Genomic DNA, 22,102 nt, shown 5'->3' with positions numbered 1-22,102 from the left:
CAAAATACACTCAGTCGGCTCTAAAAGCAGCATATTCATCTGAGAAATAAGCACCTAAACATGATGAGTTTAGCAACGTTTCCGTTAGGCGTATAATGTCACATTCACATTGGTATTGTCGCGAACCATTCTGATGTTTATTTGTTCTCTTTCGACAGCCGCAGGCATGCGGCCTTATCATTGTAGATCTAGCGCGCAAATCACTTCTGTATTCTTTGTTTGTTCGCGCTCGTTGTCGCGAAACGCGGCTTTATCATTTCCTTGGTTGCGGCAGATGGCTCGAGATGTATCTCTAAGGATTCCAGTCATGCGCTTGTATTTCTACAATGTTCCTGGTTATGTTTGTCACTATCCGCGGTTTCATCTGGATGTTTCTACACCGCTTCTGATTTGAGCGCTGTTGAGTAAAACGGGCATTCTTTGTCGACTACCGCTGAGCACGACCTTTGCTATCGGCGCCGCCGAGTTGTTCAGTTCTTTTGCGGGCGCAAACCAGCCCAACAAAGAGTTGATTCCCGTAAAGATCGTCTCCTCATTTGTTGCCAACGGTATCGTCACCACCACGGGACATCTGGTGGAGGTGCTGAATCCCGACACCGTGGCGTATAGGACAGCGAAGATGGCACCCGTCGATTACAAAACACCCTTGGTTTTCGTGCAACCTCGTGAGACCCCATTCTTCTAAGGACGACCGGGCGAGGATGCACAAGATTGGCTCGACTTGTTCGAACGCGTTGCAACGTTCAATGCCTAGAACGACGAAGCGAAGCTAAGGCAAGTCTTATTTGATTTTGAAGGATCTTCCCGTATATGGTTCGAAAATCACGAGGAAGGTAGGGATGGGATATTTTCAAGAAATTATTTTTGACTGCCTTTCCAAGTGTCGTTGGAAAGGGAAATGCCGAAACACGCCTTCAATCAAGACTTCAACTCCCAAACGAACCTGTTCTTGTTTGCGTTGAGATGAAGCGCCTCTTTCGTCGCGCTGACCCTAACATGACCGAAAGTGAAAGAGTGAAAGTTTTATTGTGAGGCTTAAAGAGTCTCTTTAAGCAGTGCTTCTCAGAAATCCGCCAAACACCGTGGCGGAATTTGAAATCGAAGCGTCTACCATCGAGAAGACGATGGACAACCGGATGCGACATACGAACGACCAATCGAACTTACCTACGCAATTCATCACATCCACGCATCTGCGAGCGAAGATAGCATTGTTCATGGCTGCTTGCTTCTTGCACTGGAGCAGTCGGAGCCGTCGCTTGAGGAACACCCTTCGCCTGCTTGACTTCTTCACTCACGACGTCCGCGAGCGTCGCCAACTGGGGGTGTTGGGATGGTGGAAGCAACCGGCGGAGTTCTCGGAGAACCTCTCCGATGCGGTCTGAGTGAAAACTTGTTACGTCGATACTTTGGGCCCTACAGAATCCTTCGCCGCATCGGACAGCTCGACTATGAACTCATTCCCGACGGTACGACAGCATCACAACGGCGACGCGTACGCCCAGAAATCCTACATGTTGTTTGTGTGAAGCCATATTACCCGTGTTAAAGAATCCGAGGTGTTTAAACTTCGTAATGTTTATGTTTATATTGCTTTGTTTATTTTGGTACATCGAGGTGAATTTTTTGGGGGGGAGTAATGCCGAGAACCATTCAGATATTTATTGGTTCTCTTTCCACAGCCACAGCCACAGGCATGCGGCGTTATCATTGTTAATCTAGTGCGTGAATTACTTCTGTATACTCGGTTTGTTCACGTTCGTTGTCGTCAGACGCGGCTTCATCATTTCGTTTGTTGCTGCCGATCATTCGAAATGTATCTCGAAGGATTATAGCCACGCGCTTGTATTTCTACAATGCTCCCGCTTATGCTATTAACAGTCCGCGGTCTTATCTAGATGTGTCTACGCCGCTTTTAAATTGAGCGCTAACGATTTAAACCGGCGTTTTTTTTTTCGACGACCCCGAGTTGTTCAGTTCTTTTGCGGGCGAAAGTCAGCCTAACAGAGTTGCTTCCCGTGAAGATCATCTCTTCATTTGTGGCCCACGGTACAGTTCCCACCACATGACATTATGCATTCAGGAAAAGCGCTTGCCTGTTAGTTCCGAGCCCTCTCGTGTTTTAGTAACATAGCTTATTTTCATCTGCCATTTTCCTAATGCAGTCATAGCACCGTTAGGATCATCTTGCCCGTGAGGACCATAGATTTCAATAGAGAGTGCGAAATACGCAACCATCAGGCCACATTACAAGTTTACTCACAAGCTAAATAAATACTCATCCAGAGAAACGTGGAACGACCAATGTGTATCTTACTTAGTTTTCAGTTCTATGCACGTAACCACCTTGTCACCTACTTCCGCCAAACGTTTCTGTATGTCTTACACGATTATCGTCGGGTACAGGCGAGAAACAAACAAGTTCTTTTCGTCGGCAGTTTGGGCGCTACTATAAGCATGGACTGCTTAGCTGTGGCTGTGACATATGTTGCTCGAGGCCGAAGTGGTTGGATAACAGCTATCGGCGGGCACCGGTGGAGGGGCCGAATTTTCCGCATCCAAGTCTGCGCCTCGGATGGAGCGTAGTTGCGGGGTTCCGAGCGGAAAGAAGGCGACTCTGGCTGGCGGTACGATCCAGAAAAGATGATCTCAAGCCGCTGACAGCTTGACACAGGAGCGCACTCTCCGCACGAAGCTGTTGAACTTCATCGGATAATGCATCCACAAGACTAGTCATTTTTTGAATAACACTCAATGATGCCCTGACAGAATCTGACTCGATACAGAGAACAGAGCTGTGCTTCGGGGTCTGTTTCTCTGTCGCCGGTTTCGCAGATGAGCCCTCTCTACGACGGACCACGCCGTTTAAAGCAATGAGCACATTTGTACTTGCTAGCCCCAGGTTACATGAGGATGCTGTATTTCTCGGCCTGTCTTTTGATGCATTTGCTGTTAAAACGCTGCTTCCACGACGCATACGACAAAACTTGCTACTTAGCACGGATGTGCTGGGAGCAGCGCGCACATGCGCTCGCATCGGCCGCCATTTTGGTAGTCTGAGATCTGCAGCCGTGCTAAAGGTTTAGCGGCTCTAGCGCAAATCTGTGCAGAAACCAGGTAACGATTTCTTGAAGTTCGAAGCGCCCCAACGTCCCAAAGCGACTCAGGCTATGAGAGACGCCGAAGTGGAGGACTCCAGAACTTTCGACCACCTGGGGTTCTTTAATGTGCACTGACATCGCACAGCACACGGGTGCCTTGCTTTTCGCCTCCATCGAAAAGCGGCCGCTGAGGCCGGGATTCGATCCCGCGTGCTTGGACGCAGTAGTTGAGAGCCCTAACCACTGAGCCATGCTGGCGGCACGAATACTTACTATACTCGGGGACAACTTTCTGAGGCAATGGAGTGAAAGCTACGAGGGCGGGGATTTCTTAAGTGTGTTACTGCGCCATATAGTTCCGAGTACCTGGCCTAAAAATGTTACAGTCGCGACCAATCAATACCGCGCAAGACGTATGTGCGCTGTCAAAAACAGACGCGTTTACGAACGCCTGTTACGAATGCGCATCTATTAGAAACAGACGTGGGTTACGAAATTGGCGACGAAATTGGCGGAGAAAAGCGACAGACCCAACCCACCCGGCCGTGCGTACACTGCTTGCGCTTTGCAAGATTGTCGGCAGGCCGCGCAGCCATCAGCATGAACGCTACGTATTAAACTGCCGCTGTACTGGCTAGTACTGTGGTAGAAGCCAAATACAATAAAAAGGTTAATAGTTTCGTAATGGTATAACATTCCAGGGCATCACTTGCAAAATTTCTGGACGCACTATATTCTTGTGCGGACTATATTCTGGTGTGTTTTGGCTCCGTAGCTTCCACCACATTACCACAGAAGGTTTTCCCCGAGTATAGATGCCTTCGCCAGAGCATAGGTGCATTTTCCCCTGGGCAGGATGTTGCCTTTGAACTAAAAAGCCATGTTATACTTTATTGGAATACAGTGAAATATGCCCTTTACTAACACTAAGGCTACGGTAGCCGCTAAAAACAAATACAATGCTTAAACTGAAACAGACCGAAATGTATTGTACACAGTACTTTGAAAAAGCAAATTTGTTTGCGCCTGGTGCCAGGAATTGCCATGCGACCCCTGAAATTCTATAATAAATCGTTGGAGGCTATTAGGTAGTACCTCTTAAGTGCGGTAAGCTGAAAGCTCTTGTGCGACTCTTTGTACTCATTGCCTTGGTTGACCATCCAAGCTTCTTAGCGTTTTTCCCAAATTGACACCGATTATAGGTAATTCGGTTATTTAACTGTTATTTACGCCTAATTAGACCTTTTGATCTAATTGAACACAAATCCGGTATTTGTACTGATTTCTGAGGCCTCGCGTTGCCTCGGCGTCTCTCCGTCGGATGCGACGTCATCATTCAAGTTTCTTCGTTTTTTTTTTTTTTTTGCACCAAAATATGTGTCATTCGGTGATCTTAAGTTTATGTTACGCCTAATTACACGTTCCTAAGGTAATTCATCACAAATCCGGCGTTTATAACCAAGTTTTGACTAGAGGAACAGGTTCATCTTCATTTCAGACGAGGAGGATTGGCGAGATCGGGACATTGTATCCTCTACCTCATATTCGCGCTAATGCTCTGCAATCACCGCAGAGCAGTGTAGCGCTGACGCTTCCTGCGCTAACGATCGTACCAGTGCTGCCAGAAAAAAAGGTAACGATTTCTTCAAATTCGAAAACTTGTTAGGTTTGCTTTGGTTTGGTGTGTGGGGGTGTAACATCGCAAAGCGACTGAGGCTATGAGGGACGCCGAAGTGGAGGACTCCGGAAATTTCGACAACCTGGGGTTCTTTAACGTGCATTCATATCGCACAGCACAGGGTGCCTTGCTTTTCGCCTCCACCGAAAAGCGGCCTATGGGGCTGAAACGTGGAGGCTAACTAATAGGGTTTTACTTAAGTTGAGGACCCCTCAGAGGGCTATGGAACGAAAAATGGTAGGGGTAACATTAAGAGATAGGAAGCGTGCAGAGTGGGTCAGAGAAATAACTCACGTTGCCGACATTCTAGTGGGAATTACGAAAAAAGAAATGGGCAATGGCAGGACATGTAATGCGAAGAGAGGATAACCGATGGTCGCTAAGGGTAACAAACTAGATTCCAAGGGAAGGATAGCGTAGCAGGGGGCGGCGGAAAGTTAGGTGGGCGGATGAGATTAAGAAGTTCGCAGGGGTCAAGTGGATGCAGCTAGCACAGGGCCGGGTTTATTGGAGAAATATGGGAGAGGCCTTCGCCCTTCAGTGAGTATAGTCAGGCTGATGATGATGATGATGAAAAGCGGACGCCGAGGCCGGGATTTGATCTCGCGTCCTAGGGCGAAGTAGTTGAGTTCCCTAACCACTAAGCCCTCCCGGCGGGACGAAAACTTAGATGACTTCGCCATAGCATGGGTACATTTGCACCTGAGTATTTTTCCCTAGAGAAATTCGTCCAAGATTGCGTTTACAAAGATTGAAGGTCCGCGCTTTATTGTTGTTTACGCAGCCCATACTTCTGCAATGCTTAGTCGCCCGCCCTGCTCCGGGCTTAATTACCGCTGATCGGAAGCTCTGGCTCGCCGGCAAGGATAATTTGTTCTTGTCTACGCGATTTCAAATTTAAGGAAAACCTGTCCACACAAGAAATTCTGCTGCAGCTCAAGATGGAAGTTATAGATTAACCAACCAAAAGCTATGTTATAGCAATCTTAGCTGAATTCAGAATTTAGGAACAAAAATTGCCTTCAGGGCAGGCAAGGCGCGGTAATTGTTTCACACTGAAAGGTGGATACAGTACGTCACCGTCAAAAAGGTGGTAAGAAGAATCAGAACCATGCTGGGGGGGGGGGGGGGGGGGGTCGTGGGGGGGGGGGGGGGGGGGGGCGTCGCTGAGAGGATCAGTGATTCTTAAACGGCATTGATACCGCACACCGCATCGGTCGCTTTTGCATTTCGACTCCATCATAGCGCGGCCATTGCTCTCGGGATTCCGCCAGCGTCTCTTGGCTGAGCTGGCGAGCCCCTCCACTAGTGAGCCACCACGGGGGCCCCGTATTTAATTTTGAAGCGAAAGCTTTATTGGCCGCGATGCAGCCATTTTGCTGTGACACAAATTTCTACCGTAGTTGCACTGCTCTTTCCACTTTCACTCACACCTTCCTCCCTTTCCTTATGACGCGGTTCAGGTGTCCCCAAAACACGTTTGACAGATACTACGCCTTTCCTTTCCTGTGAACCAATTAAAAAACGAAGAGGCAGCCCTGGGTAGTGCGATGTCACCTTGAACCATCTGGAAGGTCAAAGACATATACTGCGCCTTTCCTTTCTTATAAACCAATGTACAATATACAATAAAAAAATATGACGACATGATGAGGTGTAGGTGTCCACAATTCCGTGGCACCCACTTATAAGTATGAGGGTCCTTTCTTTCCTTAAAACTTAATTTAAATAAAAATTATGAATAAAAAAACGGATTGAAAAGCGGGTGTTAAACAGGCTATCGCTGCAGTACTCAGCTTTCGCTCTATCCCAAAGTTCAAGCCATACTTAAACCACCCTAATTTTATTGTGACAGTCCTAACATGTTCGGAAAGCTGTTCAATTAGTACTAAAATTAGGAAGAGCTGATTTTCGAAATCTTCAGGTTCTAAATGGCCGTTGGTTGCATGATCGCTTTCAGGTGCATCACGCAGCGGAAAGAGGAACAGGATCGCCATAAAGCGTGCGTCACCCGGTGCATTCGACACGTTGCGCGCGTGAAGGAGCTTCTGCGGCGATCACGGATTTAGCAGTATTTTGAAGGGTAAGAAGGCGAGTTTCCGAAGCTACCGGGGTGCTTACTGCGTACTAACACCAGCTTTCTGCTCAGGAAGGACACCCATGCCCTTGCACCTGGACGGCCCGCTCGGGTGCAGCAACATGGCCATAAGAGACGAGGCGCCGAACATTTCACACAGCGGCCCGACTGCCATCTCCACCGAGTCTAGCCTGGAGGTATTCTGGGGAGATCCGAGCACGTCTAGAACATGGAGACCTCGATCCATGCGTCGCACTTGGCTCGAAACGGTCGAGTTAAACGAAATGGTTCAGTCGCCGCCGCCAGCTGCTGTGGAGAGCGCCCACGGGGATGTTCCAGTGCCAACGGAGGCAAACACACTGCAGGACCCAAATCAGAGTCGAGAACTGCCAGCAGAGCGGGTAAGATGAGAACTTAGACTATCTTCTGTAATGTCTCTGCTTGTTCGCGTTTGCACAGGAGGGGAAGAAGATGTGTTTTAACAACAGTGCTTCTGATGGCCGAAGGCCAACTCTTTTAGGTCGTAGCAATTTATTTCCTGTCGACAAGAGAGGCGGAGCAAAAAACGGAGCGAGTGAGGGGACATTTCACCTCTGCTTTATATGCCATGACACGATAGCGTCAACGCCTCCCGTCTGCGACTCCACATTCGTGTTCGTGTTTGGGTCCATGCACTTTTCCACGGGCTTAATCACTAATTACTTCATTTATTATTTCTCTTATTTCATAAATACCATTTATGGTACTTTCGTCAGCTACGATAATATGTGAAAGACCGCCTGAAATAAACTCCCGCTGAACATGGCTCAAAATGGTGCCTGTGTGGCCTAGGAGTGGCATGTCAGACTTTGGAATGCAAGGGTACTGAAGGGTTCGATTCGTCTCACCCTTCAATCTGATTGACAAGCCAGTGTTGGTAGCTGCTGTCAAGTTGGCAGCTACTGTCAGGGCTTATCAGTCCCCGTCTATATCATCGGCCATAGCCATGCGCATGATTTTTCTCTCACAGTGCCGACGATGACGCCTGCAACGCGAACTCCGGAATCTTTCGAAGAGCGTGGTCTTTAACACTACCGTGTTAAGAAGCAGATGCAAGGTCTTATGCACGGCTCTTTATGATGCGACAACATTAACCTGGTTTCCTTTTTTAGGTAGATACGACTATGGGCTCCAGAGAGCCATGTACGCGTTTCGCGTAAGCGATATTCCATTCACTAAATACAGGCAGTGCTCCTCTCATAGCTGGAAACTTAAATTGAACTGTACAGACGACCCGATGTAGGTAACGCGCGGTAGTTTCCGGTAGTTTTGTAGTACTTACCTGTACTTCTGTGTTGTTTTTTTCTGTCTTACAAATCTGTTGTCTGTTGTTCTGAAATAATTCTCTGTTGTAACTACAGAAAATTCTCTCCTAAGTATAGAAATTTCTGTTATTACAACAGGTGGAATTTCAAACACCGACCAGAAAATCAGTTATTTGTTATTTTAGACGGCGGGCTGCGTTAGGTATCTACTTTTTGCAACAAGTGAAATTACGCCATGTTATTAAGAATTCAGAAAGAAATATCTGTTGGTGTAGTGATTGTCACACACAAAGCTTCCCGCAATAAATGATGAGAGCACGAGGCGGGGTAGAACAAGAGCTACTATCAAAAGACGTATATAGCGGTCATATCTATAGGTTTGCGAACCGAACAGCGCTCGAGAGGAGCACAAAAGCTGACGAGTGGTTTGTGACGGCGACGTGTAGGTGGCTGCTAGCGTCACGTGCCAAAGAACAACTTCACGAACCACGACGCCGACGACGACGACGTCGGCACGCGAGATGTTGCTCCAGCACAGTGCGTTGAGGCACCCTGGGAAGCGTGGGTTTGATCTTCTACCTGGTGCTTTTGGTGTTGTGGCTCCAGCGATGGCTGTGCACCCGGGGGGACGATTCCGAAGCGATGCCGGCCGCCAGTGGGGAATGCTATGCGACCCTGCTGATCCGGCAGAAGCAACACCACAAAGGCCTTCGACTTCATCTCCAAGGCTCTTAAATACGACGACGATAATGACAATCATAAGGAGCAAGCAGTTGACCTCTACCCGACCAGTCAGCCGCCAGTGCCACTAAGCTCTGGATGATTAATGTGCCGGGCCACTAAGCTTCGCTCTACCTGAGTTTTTGCAACGTGTAAAACGAATTAAAACTATCCACGACACATTAAATCTTAATCAGTAACTCCTCCCTAGTTTAAAACATGTCATGCTGAAAGCCACGCGGAAACATGACGCGGAAACATCTTTACTGAATTTTTAATGTGAACATCAGCATTGTGTTTTCTCAAAATATCGCACGTTGTAAACGACCGTATCTTGTTCTGGAAATGAATATTCGGTGAATTCGAAGAGCTTCGTATAATTCTTCTGTTCTTTACGAAGTAAACGTGCTCCACTCCTGAAAAGAAAAAAACAAGCGCAGATCAGAATTCAGTTTCAAACAAGTCGCGCTGCCGATCTATACAAGTGACGGCGAGCGCTGACGTAAATCGTAGAGCAATCAGAATTTACAACCGTAGCGATGCACACAAATGTTTGCAGATCGGCGTGCGGTGCTTCACTTCTCCGGGAATCATCAGAAATGCATGGCTGAGTATGATGATGGTGAAGGCATCCGACTTATGGACACCCTATTAATTCCATATGGATGAAAGTGCTGGTTAGAAGATAACCTATCCTTCCCATAAAGGTGAAATGGCAGAGGCGGAAGAAAACAGCTGTAAACGTCAAACGCTCTGAAAGCATTTCGGTAACTCTTCCCAGAACCCTCCACTTATGTAACGACAATGGTCACATTGGCAAGGATAATGACTGTGCATTTAGTTGCTAATGATAAAGAGGTCAAACGTGATGCACCTTGTGCACGAGCAGCACTTAGGCTTTCGCATTTCCGCAGTGTAGATCAGGGCTCCCGGGATTTTTTAATCCTTCACGCCGCACACGCGGCGTAAACCCGCTCTTCCGCGGCTAGTTAAGACTACCCTCTGATGACACGGGAACATCAAAGTCGTCATAGTGCTTAGATGGATGGAAACAAGCACTGCATATTGCGGGTACCTAGAGTGCGTTTGATCACCCCACGGAATTTGGGCCCAGTCTCATTTTGATGGTTGTTGGTCAGAATGCAGTGGCCCAAAATCAGTTCATTTAGTTTCGCTTTAGGCGTCCAGAAGCCATCAAAAACGGTCTTATGACGTGACATCTGGTTTGTACGAACCTGCACAGAACGACTACAGCGGCACGCCATCTTCCCTCATTTATATTGAAATTACATAAAACTGCATTTCTGCATTCAGAGTGCTATACTACCGGTGTCTTATCGCAAGATGTGCAAGCATATCTGCGTGTAAACCGCACAACATTGTCGTTGAACTGAAAGATTATCCTTGATGGTGAAAAAGGTCTGTGTGCCTGTTTTCCTATGCTGCCTCAGCAAATGGCGAACATAATGAAATTCCGTACATTAAGGCGATATCAAGGTACAAAATACACTGTAGAACTTAACGTGCACAACTTCACTAACGCAAGGCAGGGGCTCTTCCCTCTTTAGCAATTGGCTGTAGCACACATGTTTTCCCCCGCCGGGCTGGCGCAGTGGGTATACGGCGCTCGACTACTGTTCCCAAGAATGCAGGATCGAATCCCGGCCTAGGCGGCCGCTTTTCCGTGGAGGCGAAAAGCAAGGCTCCGGCGTGCTGTGTGATGTCAGTGCACGTTAAAGAATCCCAGGTGGTAGAGCATTCCGGAGTCCTCCACTACGGCGTCTCTCATAGCCTTGGTCGCTTTGGAACGTTAAACCCCACAAACCAACACATGTTTTCACAGTTAGTAATGTTATTGGTCGCTTTGGCTGCTGAGATACCCATGCATGCACTACGTGCAATCTGTTTAACGCTCGTGAAACGCTTTTTATTGGAATGCCTCGAGATGCGATGCATGCCGCGTGGCTGAATCTTGGAGAATGAGTTAGCGCAGTGCTCTTTTCTCGAATGGTTGCCAACCCTATGGGCAGAAGTGCCATTGGAGTCTAAGTTGATAAATGAGAAAAGGAACTAAGGGAAACAACTTGCACAACTGGTGACGAAAAAAGGTGCGGTACACGATCGCCCTTGAAGATTACACCAGTATTGCCGCGTTTCTGCAGACCGAAACTTTGAGCGTTGTATGCGAATTTCAACGAATATAAAATTTCCTGAGTGGTTGCATGTTTATGGGAGCGACTCGCAGCCAACCACAGGAACTTCAGGCAAAGTGCCGCTTAAAATCTGTTATATTCCGCTCTTGAGACTGCTATATTTACCACAGTCATACGGCGAAACTTATAGCCAAATTTCTTTCGCTCCTTTGAAACTGTGCAGATTGGGGATTATTTCCGATTCGTTGTTCTTCTCTGCGTCACCCCTGGCTGCGTTTGGTTATAGTTAGAACTAGGAAAAAACAGCAGGTGCTGTCTTTCAGCCATGGCATACGTGTCGGGGGTATTACTCTGCTGAATAGTAAACGGAATCAGTTTATGTTTCACAAAAACGAAAAAGCAAGGGGCATGGAAATTTAATAGCATATATTTTGGCCTGATACTTAGCTGTTTAGTTAGGTGACAAGAAAGCTTTTAAAAGCGGAATACTTTCTGTCACAGAGTAATTGAGTGTGGCGGTTACTGCAGACTTGAGTTGTATTCGTCTATATCATCCTCCAATCCACCCTTATTGCTAGCTCCAGGTTCATACGCAAGTCTCGGTGTAGTGAAAGCGGCCCCGATGAGATCACATTTAAAGAGGCGAGGATTGGCGGGAGGGGCTTGAAATTTTCGAGCTGCCGTATCGTACGAACTTCTTGTTACAGTGACTACGTTGAAGAGATAGTTTGGTCTGGTTTATGGGCTTTAATGTCTCAAAGCGACTCTGCTGTGAGAGACGCTAGAAGAGCGAAAGCGTCAGAACCATTAGCAGGAAGCAGCCGCCACTGCCTTGCCGCCCCCGGCTCGAGCATTTTATTTTCCGTCATATAGCCCTAGCACATGCACTCCTAACCCATTCCAAGGTCCCACCACAGCATCTCCATTGTCTTTGTAAGTGCCAAGCATAACTGTGGTATTCGATTAGGATTGTTTCTTACATGGGCGTCCCATCGAGCTGGGTGCCGTTTTGTTTTTTTGCAGCGTATGCTTCCTGACTCGACATACTGTTTTTTGTGCACCAACCATTCACTTGCTCGCGCGTTATGTTATGAAGCGCAACCTCCTATCCCGTATACCATCCCGGCATTCTCCGCGTAGCACTTTGGACGGCTTTTTACTGAATCGTATTAAGGTTAATGCTTTGTCTCCCGTGAACCAAAAGTGTTCCCCATCAGCAAGTGGAGCACCGCGAATTCAGTTATCCAGATGGCGTAGTCTTCACCGTAACTGAAAGCTGTAGACTAAACGGGATTAAGAGGAGATTACTTTATCATATAAAGTTTAGTAAAGGCGCATGATACTTTGTGAACATTATTTCATGCCGAATCGCAAAACAAACAGGGCGCACTTACGACATAGACGTTCAAAAGTCGGAAACTGTCGCTGAACTCCGGCTTGATCTCTCCGCTCTTGTACGGCTCGTCTCGGGGCGTTACTCTTTTGGCGTTCTCGTTTGCAAAATCTGTTAGAACCAGAAACGACTCTTCCGTCCTTTTTACCAGGAAAGCGATGGTTTTACCCACGTACCAACTTCCGGAATTGTACGCAAGGTTCATGTCGGGATGGCCAAAGTTCGCTTCAATGCTGCAAAATAAAAGTAATGCAAGTAAGAATGCATACTTACTCACGATATAGAAACCAGAGCTGATGTCAAAGGGGCGTGTGTATACCAAAAAACTCAAAGTTCATATACCATGGAGTCTATTATGTTTGCTTTGTTCCACCTGGAGAGGAGTTCGGACAATAGAAATTATTGCTTACATGTCTGCCTCGTTGAACCGGACGACTTCGCCTTGGAATTTTACTGACGTACCGACTTTGAGCTTTAACCCCGGGAACCAGAACGATGGTCCCTGCGGGCAACAACGGGTTGTCAAGCGTAAGTTGACATGTTCCGAACCTTTTTGATTCATGCCAAGCGAAAGCTTGGTCTGTAGAATGAAAAGTTGATGGTTGCTAGAGAGAAGAACATCTCCACAAATTTTGTTGCGCTGAACTTTACCGCATGTCTTAATTAGGAGGGTAAAGAAGAAAGTGTTCAATGGAGTGTCGAATAGGCTTAGGGGCGCCGAGTTGTTCATGCAAAGAAAAAACTTTAGCTGGCTGAAATTCTGTGCAGTGAAAATATTGTTGCCCTTCTGAACGTGGTCAAATTAGCAAGCCCCTTTTCTACTTCATTACAAGTAGAGCTGCCCTCAGAATGGGGCCAGGGCTCTTCTCTCTCTCTAGGGGGAGTTACAAAATAAGAATGGAAGCGTCTACTGCCTGAACCAAGGCGACCAAAGCTTCGTATCTCTTTGATCACGTATAAAAGGAGAGAGAACACACTGACACGTGTTTAAAGGCTTTGCTGGCTTTCAGTGCATGATGTTAATAGTCAAGACAGCAGAGAGGCAAAGCTTTTTTTTCTTGTCGCGCATTACTCTGTCTCGTAATGTTGTTTTTTTCACTCGACTGCACCGATATTTCACGCTGTCGAATGGAACCTTTAACTGAGCCTCTAAAATTATGTAGTTCGCTCTGCAATCGTAAAAAGCGTAAACATTAGCGAGCTCTCGATCTTGATGCAGAACGTTTGGGCAGCATGATAGGAACCAAAGCTTGAATGCGGCTGTTGAACTAGATTACAATTATGATTTATTTTAATTAGGGAGAACCGGCTGTGTTTTACTAGCTCGCTAGGGCTGCTTTCATTTTTCCTCCAATGATAAGCCCAGGCTAAATAAATAAACAGTTTCAAAACATATATAATTTAGGTATGTGGTATATCATCATGTGGTTCTTTAAGGGCGCCATAGAGGATATTCACGGAGGTTGGAACAATCGCCATACAGGTCCGCATTCAATCGTTTGCCCCGAACCGCAAAAACGGTTAATGTTCATTATCAGCACCGGAAACATCGCCGAATAAACATGATGCATCTCTTCCCTCCTCTTAAAGAGTGAGCTACATGTGATCGTAAAAGAGAGCGATGCAATGAGCGACGCGGCGAAAGCGATCATGGTTCGCTCCGTCGCCTACTGGGCAAGATACATGCACGCGACAGCGCCAACTGACGGCAACGCGAAACGGCGACGGCGCTCTGTGTTGCTGGCATAGTACACCGCAGAATTATTGCAAATGCAAAAACAGTCATAACAATTTCAGGAATTGAAGTATTTTTGCGAAAACATGCAAAATAAAATGTAAATGAAGCGTCTAACTTGTGTTACCTTGAACTATACGAGTAGCACGCGAAATTTTCTATTTCGGCAGGTCCGAGTGACGAGCCAAGCGACACATGCATGTCTGCTCGAAGGCTTCTAGCGACGCATGCTGCTGTCGCTCACGCGTTCGCGTGAGCTTTCGCGTACATGTAGCCTTTACTCAGACACACATGCACCCATGCGAGAGAAAAAAATTAAGCCGAAAGACCGAGCCTCTAGGCAGTTATAATCTTCGCCCCACAGGACCTCGCCCTAGTTACTTGGGCACGGCCAGGTCTAAAGGTTCATCCAGATCTCAACCACTACGTACAAGGCGCAGAGGCGGCTGTGAAGTCGTAGTGAGGTGGGCGACACCCTATCGGCCGCCGAACAGCCTTTTTTTAATAATTATTTATTAGTTATAACCTGCACACAATGCTTTAAATTTCACTCTTTTACTACATTCTATATAGATCCATTGCACTAAAATATTATTTTGTGTACCCTCACAGGGACAATGGCAATAAATTATATTTCGCGTTTAACGAGAAACTACCGCGTTTATTTATAAACAGGCACATTTCACTCAAACGATTGCTGAAGTAATTCTCGCCCCTCCCCACCATAAATTAAAATAGCGGTATCGCCAAAAACTGGCTGCTCTCTCAAGTCGAAAGTGGTGACGTAGATGCAGATTTAGAATACGCACTCAGATGATACGCCATACCTACAATCACTACCAAAGGACAATCACGGTGTCAATTAAATATCCAAAAGGATATTTAATTGACAACTTTGAACCGAGTGGTGGAAAAGTAACTTTCTAGTTTTAAACTCGACTTACTCATAAGTGGATGCAGCTTTCGGTTGCAAAGAACCTTTGCGGAACGTTAATGCTCTCAGTCAGCGCATAAATTCTGGAACCGATTGTTGTATCCTCGCTTATAGGATGCTCAGTTTTCTTGCCCTAATTTAGCAGCGGAAAGTTTACCCTTAGCTCAGTGGTTAAGTCGTTCAGCTACTGATCCCAAGTCTCCAGGTTCGAACTCGACAGTGGCTGCCCCATTTTGATGGAGGCAAAACACAAAGGCTGCCGCGTGCTGTGCGATGTCAGTGCACGTTAAAGATCCCCAGATGGTCGAAATTCTTGCAGTGCCCCAGCACTGCGGCACCTTTTCGCTCTTCCTACTTTCACTCCTTAGCCCTTACGGCTAGGGTTATGTGTTCACCGAGAAGTGTGAGAGAGACTGCGCCTTTCCTTTCCTATAAACGAATTTACAATTTACATTTATTAAACCAAACAATCAAATTTTCAAACCACAGAATTGGATGAAGATGTCCTCAGTATATGTTTATAGCGAAGCCTGTATGGAAAACTTTTTCTTTGCCAGCAGTTCATTCAGAGTCTAAAAGCTTGGAGGAACGTAAGGCGGTGCATGCACTATGCATTAAGAGCACGGTATCTTTACGAACGCACAAAGTTGTTAGCAATGAATCAGTAACAGAGAAAATGGAATGTCTTACCAGTCCGTTTGCCGGAATTTTTTGTTTTCGTCAGTATAGTGCAGCGACCATACGACGTGATCTCCAACAGAAAACCTGACTTTCCAGGTTCGTCCTGTAACAGCCACATCAGGACAAAGGTACAGGGCATTTTAAAGTCAGTGTAGTACATTGTTCAGCTGACACAAAGCGCTGAGTGTTTGGAGGCTCTATAACCGATTAGTGGACACACTGCAAAAAAAGTATGCGCTTCAATTTTTTTTAATATTGCATCCCGCTAGCGTCCCGCTTAATTACTTCGCCGAAACTGCTTGTGTAATAAAATTAAATTGAGGACTTGAGGATCCAGGGTAGAACTAGAGAAAGAAGATGGCTACACAGTATGGAAGAGGCACTGAACATGGGTTGAGGGAGAGCATCAGTTCTAGAGCCGAGCCAACGTTTCGGCAAATAGACTTGTCTCCATCAGGGCAGCGCGATCATGATTTTGCTTCCGAAGAAGAGCCATCGGAGTGGGAGGGAGGAGGGACGGGGAGAAAGAAGTAGCTAGGGCAAGAAGAGAAAGAGTGTTTAAGGGGTATGCATTTCTAAGCCTGGAACCGGTGATCCCGTGGGCTGCAAAAATAACATAAAAGCGGCAGCAGCAGGAAAAAACTGCTATACATTATCGATGAAGAGTCAGCACCAAAAACAGGTTCGATGCTGACACGCCTTTCTTGAGAGGGGAAAGGCATTCAAATGGTCCTGATAAGAATTTGAGCTGCAGGGGAACAGTTATCAAAAGCTTTCGGCAAGGAGTTATCTGAAGAGAAGGATTCAAGGGGGCACGAAAGTAAGAAGTGACAAGAAAGAAACATATTTGGAAAAACACATGCAGTGTATGCTATTCCGGAGAGTGGATAGAGTGTACACAAGCTGTGAACAAACTGTATAATTAACGCTATATAAGATTGTTTTCCCCAGCTTGTTATGGCGCAGAGGGAATATATTTGAAGGATTGTAATATTATTCGCGAGATTTTTATTCCTGTTGGTTTTAATATTCTAAATGTATGGATTGATATGCCTCCCCATATTTTCTGTGCCTTGAAGATGACTCAAAGCCTGACTGAAAAATAATTCAATTTCTTTAAACATATGAACTTTCTCATTAAAATGCTGAGAAAATGCTTTCGGGAGGTCTTTGCCTGTGTCTGCCCGATGACCATTTAGCCCTATGTTCATTGATTCTTGTCTCTCCTATGAACTGCTTATGACAGAATAAGCATTCTAGGAGGTAAATAACGTTCGCCGATGTGCGATTGAAGCATATTTTTACGTGAAAAGTTAAATTGCTTGCAGTATAATTTTAACCATTATGTCTTTTTCTAAATGATTGCACGTCTTACGTTTCATTTTGCAAGCCACGTCCTTGAATACTTCGCCGAAGCTGCTTGTGTAACATAATTAAGGTGAGGGGTTAAAATAGCTCACGGTCGCACCTGGCACCTGGACTGCGTTATTTCGAATTAGTGATCCTACGGGTGCGATCCAGAGGTTGATAGACACGTAACAGGTTAACTGAAACGTTAACTCCTGTAACTGATCACTGGCTGGTAATTTGCAGTAGGTGTTTTTACTAAGTGCTTGCGCCAAAGAGTCAACGTTTGTCGTCACGTTAGTGGGCCGCAAGTCACCGCAGCGACTCCCTCTTCTTGTCCCGACTTTCAATGACGGTGTTATGACACGACACACGATTTGTTGAATACACTTCTCCCTTATCGGCCGGGTGGCTCAATGCACCAGCGCAAGTAAAGTGAAGGGAGCTAGAATTGTGGTTCACTTTAACCAAAGATTTGAATATGCAACTTAAGGAGACTTAGCGCCATTGCTGGACAGACGCCACCCCGTCGGCTATACATATTTGGCCCAAAAAACTGCAGCCGTTCTTATGGTAGTCTTTAGGTTTTGCTATAGGCTGTGCTATGGAAGTCTTTAACCATTACAATAGCCTTATAGTTGCCTATGTACTTTAGTCTTTACATTTTCTATGGTCGCGTACGAACATTTATGGTCCACTATAGTCCCTTATATGATCGGCTATAGTAATATTATTTGGCCCAAAATGTTATAGCCTGCTTAGAACTCTATAACCTGTGGGCTACTTCTGGTGTCTTAATGTATTGCAGTCTTTAGCATTTTCTGTGGTCAGCAATAGAAAATCGCGCGCGCGTGTGTGTGTATGTGCGTGCGTGCTGTATGTCTACGTGCGCATGCGCATGTATGTATGTGCATGTGTGCCATGCTTTACATATTCAAGTGTTCATTTTTATTCGATGCCTAAATAACTGAAAATTGGCCACCACTCCCCACGACTAAATTCATCGTGGGTCGGAGGCAGATTCGCATCCAGCGACAGTGCTCCCACCAGTTATACCAAGAATGTGACGCAATCCATCTGTCGTAGAGCGTTGCGGTTGACGACATGCGGTTTCTCGTTGCATACAGCACACAACTCTTGATCAAGCTAGAGCACAAGTCGCACGAGGGACTCGAACCGACGATATATGTAACTTCATACAAGGGCGTATGACTACTGGTATATAGCTTTTGTTATATACAATATTCTATAGCCAGCTAAAACAGGTTATATTGCTTGCAGTCTGTAGCTTTAGAGGCATTTACATTTCTATAGACTGCTAAACATAACTGTATGACTAGTAGTCTGTAGCTTTGGGAGCATACACTGTTCTATAACCAGCTAAAGCAGCTTATATGGCTTGCAGTTTGTAGCTTTAGAGGCATTGACATTTCTATAGACAGCAAAGTACAACTCTATGACTACTAGTCTATAGCCTCAGGAGCATACACATTTCTATAGCCATATAAAGTAGCTTATATTAGGGAAAGTTAGGTGGGCGGATGAGATTAAGAAGTTCGCAGGGGCCAAGTGGATGCAGCTAGCACAGAACCGGGTTAAGTGGAGAAATATGGGAGAGGCCTTCGCCCTGCAGTGGGTATAGTCAGGCTGATGATGATGATGATGATATTGCTTTCAGTATGTAGCTTTAGAGGCATTCACATTTCTATAGAAAGCTAAAGATAACTGCATGACTATACTAGTCTATAGCTTTAGGAGCGTGCACTGTTCTATAGCCAGCTAAGAAGCTTATATGGCTTGCTGTCTAGATTCAGTGGCATTCACATTTCTATAGAAAGCTAAAGATAACTGCATGACTATACTAGTCTATAGCTTTAGGAGCGTGCACTGAAGAAGCTTATATGGTTTGCTGTCTAGCTTCAGAAGCATTCACATTTCTATAGACAGCTAAAGGTAACTATATGACTAATAATCTATAGCTTCATGGACTTATGGTTTTTTATAATAAGTTAAAGAGATTTTTATGGTTCAGAAGCTACAGACAAAGTTGTATAGAATTTTCTATAGCTGTCTGTACATGTTGTAATGAGACGTTATAGCTGACCATAAAAGTCCATAGATAGACATAGCTGACCATAACCTTTTCCATTGAAGCATATAGACCATTTCAGTAAGGGCGATTCGCTTATTTCTTTTGCGGGCGCAAGTCATCCAAATAAAGAGTTTCATTCAAGTGCAACGCCAGTGTCTTCATTTGTGGCTACCGGGCTGGTCACTATTACGTGAAATCTGGTGGTGCACCTGCGGCCTACCTCTTCAAGCGAAGACCTCGGCATCACTCCTGTTGCCCTGAGGGACCAGCCTACCGGTCATCGAGCAAGCCACCCACTTCAAGGGCTCCAACCCGAACACGGTCGGCGGCCGGACCCCTTTCGACCTCGGAAGACGGTGCCAACGTCGACAATGGGCCAGTCTACTGCACCGTTCGCCTTTGTTCAGCCCCGGGAGCCCCTATTTTCCAAGGACGGCCCAAACAAGATGCGGAAGACTGGATGAACCTTTTCGACCTGGTGGCATCATTCAATTGCTGAAACAAGGCCTCGAAACTCAGGCCAGCCTACTTTGCTTCTCAAGGATCTTCACGAACCTGGTTCGAAAATAATGACTTCATTGAAGAACAGGGAAACATTCAAAGCAGCGTTTTTGGCGGCATTTGCTTACAGGAGGCTCGGAACGAAGCAGAACATTCTTGCTGTCATACCATGAAAATATGGTGTTGGAAGAGTTGTCTCAAAATCTTTCGTCCAGCCAAACTGTAAGGCAAAAGTAAAACCATTTTTTATCCAAAAAATAGCGGCCTCCACCATGGTTCATATATACTTGCATTATGAAAACAGAGGAAATATTTATGAACTAGCTGTGAGAAAAGTTAGTAAAGAAGGGCGGTAGCATAAAAGCAGTCCAGAAGCTAGGAGTTGATAGAAATGAAATATATGCACTGAGTGACATGGGGGGCAAAGTCATTACCAATACGGATTCGACAGTGTTTGCAGCCGAGGTCTACATTGTTTTGAATGGTAGGCGAAGAAATCAGGGTTTGGTTTGGTTCATGGGATTTAACGTCCTAAAGAGACTCAGGCTATGAAAGAAGCGGCAGGGGCGGGCACCGGAAATTTCGACCAAATGTCGCGTTTCTAATTTTTTAAAGATTTAAGCTAGGGCTTCAAGGCCAGGCTTAAAGTAGAAATCGTCAAAAGTTTTGGATGCGGGACATTAGTGGCAGCGTGCTATAAAGTTTTGGAACCGATCAGACGAACAGGGGTCTTTATCCGACACCGGTGCGGCCAGCTGTGTCCCGACCTATATATCTTGCACTGTGACCAGGGCCAATGTAGAAAAATTAAAAAGGGAGATATAATACAGAAAAAAATGGCGAGAGCAGTGCGGAAAATACGCTGCTGAAATGCGAATGGTGAGGTTTGCTGCTACACATGGTGCAACGCGTTCGCTTTCATTATCATTTTAACCTAATGCGCAGTCATTATCATTGTTACTGTCATCATTGTCATTATCACTAATTGCAGCGCCATTGTCATCGCTACTATTATCCTCGATGTAGACAAGGAAAATTATGATGAGCGTTACACGACATGTGTTGTAGTTGTGTGGTGTTACGTCGTATATTTCAATTGCACTTTTTCGGCTACAGCCAACTTCGTAAATAATGTATAAAGCTCTTTCCTCCATTTAAAGGTGTGTAGAAAATACCATGCTGAAAAAAAAATCCCTGAGTGCGCAGTTGCTGAAAGCTCTCGGCTGGGGATCCAAGAGATGGAGGTTCGATTCCCGGTGAAGACGTGCGGGCTGCTTTTCTGATGACGTCAAGGTAGACAAGAAAATTATGATGTGCGTTTCACTATCCCGGGCGTGGCGCAGTTCTGTAAAAATCCTCGGCTGGGGATACGAGGGATGGAGGTTTGATTCCCTGTGGAGACAGGATTTTATATTTCTGATGACGTCTATAGTCGACCGGGTTGTGTGACAGAATCGCGGCTGAGAATATGAGCCCTTAAAGGTTTTCGCCTTAAAAAGGTGGGCGGATAACTCGTTCGTCAGGCGTTGTACACGTTCCGCCATCTCGCGAGGTTGGAACAAAAGAACACTTCAGAGTCGTAGGGCTCTCGCCAGCGGTCACGAAAGGAACCTGAAGCTGAAATTTCAGTCTTTATTTATAGCAGCAAACGCGTGTCAGAAACGGGAAAAGGCATAAAGAAAAGAAAGCAGTTAGAGAAATGCTTTCCCAATACTGCAATTAGGCGGGCAGGTGAACCCCTACAATATTTAGTGATCCAAATAAAGGGATTTAGATCCTGTCCGTGGCGGTCAGTTTTAAATGGAGGCGAAAAGCAAGGCCGCTCTGCACTGTGCGACGTCATTACACGTTAAAAAACCCCAGGTAGCCAAAATTCACGCATCCTTCCAATACGGAGTCCCTCGTAGCTTGAGTCACTTTTAGGGCTTTCCCCTTCTAGCCAATGCTAATTGTTTAACTGATCCGTTGCCTAATCTAGCGATGTTTCTGCACAGCTCTATAGTCGCACGAAGACAGCTAGAAATAGTAAGGACATGTAGAAATGCTTCTTTGTCGATGAGATTCATACTCACAGGGTAGAAGATGTGAATGCCTCTGTTGGCTTTTACGTCGATAAAAAGTTTGAGAAGTGGCAACGGAAGTGGCCTGTGCGGGTCCCAGACGTTTGAAGGAGCGACTCCCATGATTCTAACTGCAGTTTTTCTGCTCTAAGAGGAGCAAGCGTGAAGATGATCAAGGAAGTGGCGTTAGATGCCGTCCTCTTCTCGGTCCTTTGTGTGCTGAAAGCGTGACTGCTCGAAACCGCCAGCACTGCGAAAATGTAGCGCAGAGCGAGGCAAATCACCGATGTATAGGTTGGCGTTTTTGTTGATGAAATATATAGTGC

At 45.9% G+C, this 22,102-nt stretch overlaps 1 protein-coding gene across 1 annotated transcript; it reads right to left on the bottom strand.

The window, feature by feature from the left end:
* Positions 1-9,272: 9,272 nt before the first annotated feature.
* Positions 9,273-21,899, bottom strand: LOC146172114 (uncharacterized). Its single transcript, XM_084585968.1, has 7 exons — positions 21,789-21,899; positions 19,845-19,936; positions 15,786-15,917; positions 15,510-15,519; positions 12,837-12,928; positions 12,428-12,659; positions 9,273-9,296 (listed from the first exon to the last, which is right to left on the bottom strand). The coding sequence occupies exons 1-7, from the start codon at positions 21,897-21,899 to the stop codon at positions 9,273-9,275; spliced, it is 693 nt and encodes a 230-aa protein (XP_084442094.1).
* Positions 21,900-22,102: the final 203 nt, after the last annotated feature.

This window comes from Amblyomma maculatum, unplaced genomic scaffold (assembly GCF_055883805.1).
Source record: "Amblyomma maculatum isolate TAMU_Amacu unplaced genomic scaffold, ASM5588380v1 scaffold_13, whole genome shotgun sequence".
Taxonomy (NCBI): domain Eukaryota; kingdom Metazoa; phylum Arthropoda; class Arachnida; order Ixodida; family Ixodidae; genus Amblyomma; species Amblyomma maculatum.
Note: the sequence above shows the minus strand (reverse complement) of the source record. Positions and strands in the feature narration are given on the sequence as shown.

Excerpts from the sequence above, each read along its gene's own strand:
- LOC146172114 (XM_084585968.1), bottom strand. The coding sequence starts at position 21,899 with ATGGGAGTCGCTCCTTCAAACGTCTGGGACCCGCACAGGCCACTTCCG. Across the intron at positions 19,937-21,788 it reads GCATTCACATCTTCTACCCT|TTTGGCTGGACGAAAGATTT; the intron begins GTGAGTATGAAT and ends TTTGCCTTACAG. Across the intron at positions 15,918-19,844 it reads TGCTTCGTTCCGAGCCTCCT|AAATGCCCTGTACCTTTGTC; the intron begins GTAAGCAAATGC and ends ACACTGACTTTA.